This window comes from Phycodurus eques, chromosome 19 (genome assembly GCF_024500275.1).
Source record: "Phycodurus eques isolate BA_2022a chromosome 19, UOR_Pequ_1.1, whole genome shotgun sequence".
Lineage (NCBI taxonomy): Eukaryota > Metazoa > Chordata > Actinopteri > Syngnathiformes > Syngnathidae > Phycodurus > Phycodurus eques.
In genome coordinates, this window is record NC_084543.1 from 13,149,358 (window position 1) to 13,156,429 (window position 7,072).

At 41.6% G+C, this 7,072-nt stretch overlaps 1 protein-coding gene across 3 annotated transcripts in view; it reads left to right on the forward strand.

The window, feature by feature from the left end:
• spata20 (spermatogenesis associated 20) overlaps positions 1–6,083 on the forward strand; it is a 46,632-nt gene extending 40,549 nt beyond the window's left edge. For 2 of the 3 annotated variants that reach the window (XR_009770433.1, XR_009770434.1), the window contains exons 16-17: positions 2,091–4,145; positions 4,241–6,083. Coding sequence is in view for 1 of the 3 variants with exons in the window: in XM_061706796.1 (XP_061562780.1) it covers positions 2,091–2,285 (195 nt within the window). In the remaining 2 variants the exon portion in view is untranslated. Of the gene's footprint in view, positions 1–2,090 lie in introns of all 3 variants that reach the window. The other variant, XM_061706796.1, reaches the window with a different exon arrangement.
• The last annotated feature ends 989 nt before the right edge of the window (positions 6,084–7,072 follow it).

Consider the following 7,072-nt stretch of genomic DNA (forward strand, 5'->3'; position numbering starts at 1 on the left):
CTGGGTTTATATCGCATTAGCATTTCTTTCATGTATTCAGGACCTAAACCATTAAGTGATTTATAGCCCAGTAGCAGAACGTTAAAGTCTATTCTAAAGGTGACTGGGAGCCATTGTAGATACTTTAGCATTGGAGTTCTGATCTCTTTGTTCTGGTCAGAACCCGAGCTGCAGCATTGATGCATGATGGGCAGCTGTTTAATGCTCTTTTGGGGGTGTCCAGTCAGAAGACCATTACAATATTCAAGTCTGCTTGTGATAAACACATGGATAAGCTTCTCCTGGTCTGCTTGGCACATGCAAGCCTTCACTCTACAATACTCCCACAATAATAGCAGTGTGAGTAAAGCTCAAAATCCCTAATAGTAGCTTTTATTTCCATAGATGCTATTGGAAACACTGCACATTTTATTTAAAAAAGAAATGTATAGCCTGTTTCATGATAAAATCAATGCTGCAGTTTCAAATGAATATGTAAACCACAGTCTTGAGGGACTCTCACTAAAGGTAAGCACGCCACCCTTCATCATACTATCCTTAAATCATCCACTCTTTGTTTAGCACCTTTAATTTTGTTGACTTCTCTCGGCGTAAACTACAAATGGAGAGCAGGAAATTACGTGATTGTCTTTGATTCCAAGACAGGAAGCCACCAGGGACAAATTGGATAGTGCTCTTTAACTTGAGTCACACATATACACAATGAATGTGTCAACATCAAGACTGGCCTTTTCGCTTGGAATGCAAACAACAATTTCTTAGGGTATGAAACTTTATTTATTTGAGTCCTCACAAAGTAATCTTTTTTCACTATTGTGTATTTTCAATTGTTTAGGAAGAGAACTCTGTTGTTTTCCAGTCTTAGAGCGCCATTGGTTTGATGCCAAACACAAAATTGATGAGCACATTACTCATTATTTTAAAGGACACATACTGTATAATACTATAAGCAGCTAGCCGCAGCATACACTCACCACCGAGCGATGAGTAAGGTGAGGTGGTCAAACGCACACGCAATCTGGCGAGATCCAGTCACCATTGAACAAAAAAATAAAATAAAATGACACAAGGACCTGATTTGATGTCCCTAGTTCAAGATGCTTACAGTAATAACTGCTGTTGTCACTGTTCAATCAGTCGCAATTACCTTCAGCTTTTCCTCTTTACTAATAAGTGAATACTTTGTGGAGACTACACACTGTCTCCCATGACAGTCTTCTTTAAATCATCCTGTACAAATGGCTTTCTGTCAAGATTGCACTGCTGCTATGTCATTCCCTGGCTCTCAATGATGCTAGCATGTTAATGTACATACGACTTCTGGGCAAACTGTAATTTCTATTTAATTGTAATATTTTTAGTTCGGACAGACTCATCAGTGGAAATTTTAGTGTTGAACACAATCTATTCTGTGACCGTGGCCAACCTTTGTTGTTTGAATTTCAAAACATTTCCTATCAGGAAAAGAAGTAGTAGAAATAGTCTTTCACCACCATAAAATCTTTATTGACCATACAGATTAAGTCATTTTGGGAGATTCTTAACTCTCATACAAGTGTAAAAAGATATGAACTGTTACGATATAAAACTCAATAAATCACTCGTCTTAATCGTATTGCAAATGATGGAGTAATGCAAAAATCATTTGAAACGATCTTTTTACAATGTCAAAAGAAGTTAAACGACAAAACACCTTACCTGTTAAGTGATGTGTCAGTCTTTCAATTTTCTGTAATTTCTGTACTGTCTTCTTCTCACTTTGTTCTTCTCTAATCAAGACCCGTTGTTTGAGGCTTCTCTGGACTAAGCATTGCAATGCAGCCATGCAACAAGCAAAATAAACTCTCTTTTTTTTCTGAACTGAGCTTTTGTGATAAGCGCTGATGTCTCACATGAAGTAGACACAGCAGTTCAAACTCTTAAGGTTCGTATAACTTTGGAAGCATGTTTTGCCCCAAAATGTTGTAGGGTTCAGCTTTATTGAAAACAGTTATAGGTTTATATGGTCTCAGATGCAGATGTACATCACTCTAAATTAAGTTGTAGCATATTTTAAGAATCTTTTGTTTTTCTTTACTCCCGTTTGGCAGGTCCTGATGCTATTAGACGGCAAGGCGGACAGTTTCCTCTGCCAGCGTCTGCCTGCGCTCTCCGCCATGTCTCAGCAGGGCAGCGTGGCCACTGCCTACGTGTGCCAGGACTTCACCTGCTCGCTGCCCGTCACTGAACCCCAGGAACTACGCAGGCTGCTGCTGGACGGGCATATGGAGATGCAGGCAGAATGATGAGTTGAAACACTGTCCGACTTAACCAAATGAGCTTTAAAGACTCAATTTATGAGCAAACCTGGCCAGCCTAGCTTGTTCTTGCAGTGGCTAGTTAAATTGGATGTACCCATCAAGTGCTCCATTCATTCATTCATTATTATTACTATTATTATTATTATTTATTATTTTGCCACAACATTAGACTTAAACTAATCCGTGTATCTTTAATTATTGCTCTTCCTTAATACTTTAAATATCTGCACGGTCTTAACCTTACCAGCCTCAAAGAGCCGATTAGGTATACAAAAGTAAAGAAACACAGCTGCAGTGGCAGCTTATTCTAAATATGAAGCGCTTCTAGTCTTTTGTGACTGCTCAGAAGAGAGTGGCACACTTAATAGAACTTAACCTTGTGTTGAACTTGCATTTTTACAATTGAATCGGTTTTCTTCTGCAAGCCTCGTGTTCCTGCTCACGTCAAATGGATCTGACGGTAGTTTTCCACACATCGGAAATGTGAGTGTGTGTGTGGGGGTGGGTGCATGTACCATCTATTGTTAGTCAGTTGTACGTGTCTGCGTTTGACTTCATGTGTAATCACTTGACAGTGAGCGAGCTGCACAAGTGAGGAGCCCCACTCTTAACATCTGCTCTCACCCTCACTCATCCATCCATCCATTTTGAACACCGCTTATCCTCACCCTCACTCACTTTCTTGCAATCTTAAAATTCACCATATCAGCAAAGACAACTTTACACGTAGGCTTTACAAGACAATATAGGCAGCACATTTATCTGGAAAGGTCCTAAACAATAAATAGGCCAGATACATTTAGTGGGAGAAAAACAAATCAAATTTCCTGAAAACTTGGGAGATGGGATAGCTCTGGAAGAAGGTGCAGTGACAGCAGTTTGTTCTCACTGTTTGAGTTACAATGGCATCCATGGAACAGTCCACCCCCCCCCTCCAAAAAATCATAATGGTGGCATCTGTCGGGCTGTCATTCTTCTTAAATCCTGGTTAAAAAAAAAATAATGTATGCATTTTGGTCCCAATTACAACAATTTATACCCCAAAGTGTATTATTCTGCTAATTGAATGCCTCCTTTTTGGAAGAAAAAAAAATACCAGCATTATACTAGCATCTTAAAAAAATTCATTTTATCTCTTAAGACGCCACATACAGCAAGTACAACAAATGACAACCTGCTCTGAGGAGATTAGCACTTCTGAACTATGTTAAATGAGAGCCCATGAAACCCATGGTTTTACATTAAATCATCTGACCCTCCATATTAAAAAATATGTATTTTTCCCAGTACATACATTTGGCAGTGAGAGGGTTATTTAAATGTTTGACCATTAATTTGTATTTAGGGCATCATCAGTGATTCTTAATGAAATAATAATAATAATGACACTTCATTATTTTATAATCTCATGCACAAAGAAAGGCACCCAATAATGTGCTTGATTACTAAAATATACTTTTAAAGATATCGCGCATAACAAAGTAGAGCTGAAAATTTTGGATTTCAATTATTGAAGCTTGATTGCTGACTACCGTCATTTTCCACCCATGTCATTTCCAATTTTAAGATGCTAATTCCCCAAATAGAAATTCACTTTCCCTCAAAATGTGTTTACGATATAAATTTTTATGGGCATAACTGTAAACAGATAATACTGTATTTAATAAATGGTCTGACTTTTGTGTTCATTTTTATTTTCTGCAATAAATCTCAGATGGGAAAAGTCCAGCTGGTGGAGAGTGATTCTGTCCCAGTTGTCTCCCGTATTCCTCTTTTGTACTATTTATACTCCTTACGCAGAGAAATCCCCTCTCGCTCTCTGGAATGCCAGCAGGCTGAATGAAGGTAATGTAAACTCTGTGTGACTTTGTGTTGTAGGAAGAAGGGCCACATGGGAATATTCAGTGTACACGTGTGTATGTGTTTCTATGCGAGTGTAGGAAAGGAGACAGATGGGCGGCTGATGTTGAGGCGATGCAGTTTGGCTCGCAGGTTCCTGCTCTGGGCTCTGGAATGAAGGAGACAAATAAGATGTTTCATCCAGTCACAATACGAGCACCGCATCACTCTCCTTGCCTGAGGAAAATTGTCACCTTATCCACTGTGCGTTTCCTCCTTTTCCGCAGTTTTTTTTCTCCTTCCTCTTTCGCACAACTTTTGTGTCGGGTTGATCATGGAGATAATCCATGCTTCTATTCTGTGGCAAACGTAGACGATGTTTTTAACTTGAAATTGTTTAGAGAAGAGGTTAAGGGAGAGTACAGAGCACAGCTTGACAGCGGACCGCAAGATGTAGTACTTTGTTCTATTTTAGGTGTTTTGGCCCATCTCACTTTTTTGTGGTTATTTTGCATTCCCTCAAATACCCTCCTCACGCATCGCTCTTTTCCTCCACCTGTGTCTCATTCTATCATCCTCTATCTGGTGCCAGATGCATGAAATAATTTCACACACATGGCACACACAATACTTTCGACAAATTAAATGTGATTAAAAATGCATATCTTCAAGTTCAACAGAAGACAGATGTAAGGTGATAACTCTAGAACTTATTTACAAACCACATCTGCCATTTCGAGTTAAAACGATATATGATTCCGAATGCGCCTTCTGCTTACTGCTTCCAGCACCTTCCGGTCTTCGGCTCTATAGACTGTTCATTCGGTGTTGTTGCTATTGTTCCATCCTGTTGTTCCCATCCTTGTGTATTTGTTGTCGTATGATTTAGCGATGTCAAGATGGCTTATTGGGTGCCATTTTGATGTACAAATGGTTCAGGCAGTGGCAAGAGTTTTTTTTGGCTTTCCAAGTGAAAAAGGAATTTTAAAAAGTTAATCGACGGGAAGAAACGTGGTCAGCTGTGGGTGCCTAGCAGGCATTCCAAACAGTGCTAATCACTTCGAACCGGCGTGTTTTGAGACAGATTTAGCAGAAAGCATTGGATACACAGGTGTCGTTAGGCGGTGCCAACTATTTTTCCTACAGCCATTGGGACCTCAACCACCAGCAAGAGAACTAAATCTCACAGCCACCACGGTGCCGTGGCGCAGACAAGAGATGAGGATTTCCTTATACATACATACGACTATTATGGTTATTATGCACTGGTTAGTCGTAAAAAAATACCCACGCTGTACTTTTTTCACTACTGTCCTCTGTACTTTTGCCTATATGACAAGCCAACAGACACGGCAAAGACTTTCCGTGCGGCGGAATCTTTGTCCTTTGACCTTTAATTAAGCAAACTGTTGAGATTTTGTGGGCGGCTGTGGCTGAGTAGGTAGAGCGGGGACATCCAGTGACCGAAGGGTTGGTGGTTCGAATCCTGGCTCCGACTGTCCGCATGTCAAAGTGTCCTTGGGCAAGAGCCTAAACCCTAATTTGCTTCCAGTGGGCCTGGCAGCACCTTGCATGGCAGCAGTCGCCCATTGGTGTATGAATGTGTGTGAATGTGAGGCTTTGTAAAGCACTGTAATAGTGGAGATAAAGTGCTATATAAGTGCAGTCTGTTTACCATTTTACTATTTTGGCCATATTGTTGCATCACAATCAGACTAATTTACATAATACTGCACCTACAGTTCCTCCCGCCATGACTTTGCAGTGGATAAAAAAAACTGACACATTTTCCGCAAGTGACAGCTACATGGAACCACTATCACATCAAAGCCAAAAACACAAATATATTGTAATATTGTTACATGGTAGCAGCAAATAGCATGGTCATCACAGCCAGAAAAAGCTGCCCCAAGTGGAGGAGTTCAAGTATCTTGGGGTCTTGTTCACGAGTGAGGGAAGAATGGAACGGGAGATCAACAGGCGGATCGGTGCAGCGTCTGCAGTGATGCAGACTTTGTATCGATCCGCTGTGGTAAAGGAGCTAAGCCGAAAGGCGAAGCTCTCGATTTACCGGTCGATCTACGTTCCTACCCTCACCTATGGCCACGAGCTGTGTGTCATGACCGTAAGAACAAGATACCGGATACAAGCGGCCGAAATGTTTCCTCCGCAGGGTGTCCGGGCTCTCCCTGAGAGATAGGGTGAGAAGCTCGGTCATCCGGGAGGATCTCAGGGTAGAGCCGCTGCTCCTTCACATCGAGAGGAGCCAGATGAGGTGGCTGGGGCATCTGATTCTGATGCCTCCCGGACGTCTCCCTGGTGACGTGTTCCGGGCACGTCCCACCGGGAGGAGACCACGGGGACGACCCAGGAAACGCTGGAGAGACTACATCCTTCGGCTGGCCTGGGAATGCCTCGGGATCTCCCCGGAAGAGATGGATGAAGTGGCAGGGTAGAGGGAAGTCTGGGCGTCCCTGCTAAAGCTACTGCCCCTGCGACCCGACCTAAGCGGTAGAAAATGGATGGATGGATGGATGGATGGGTGGATGGAGTCTCAGTTTGAGTCACCTTGTTCTGGGTTCAAGTCATGGACAAAATTGTTCATACCATTAATGAAAGAAAAAATCATGGTCACTGAGAAAAATGTAAAAGTGATGAGAGTCAAATTTGCCGAAATGTATACTGATGTCACATAGCTACTGGGAGAATGTCCTTTGGAAAGATGAGACAAAAATGGAGCCATGTTTCTTCTAGGATTCATGTTTGGTTATCATGATTGCGTGACGCCATACATGAATTGGCAAATCAATAGGGGAGGGCGGGTTGAGCAGTGGCTCATTTGCATGACAAAGGAAGGTCTTCCAAAACAGTCTGATTTCAAAAGGATCTGTTACGGGGTACGGGTAATAAGTGTTCTGTAGTTGTTGATCCTT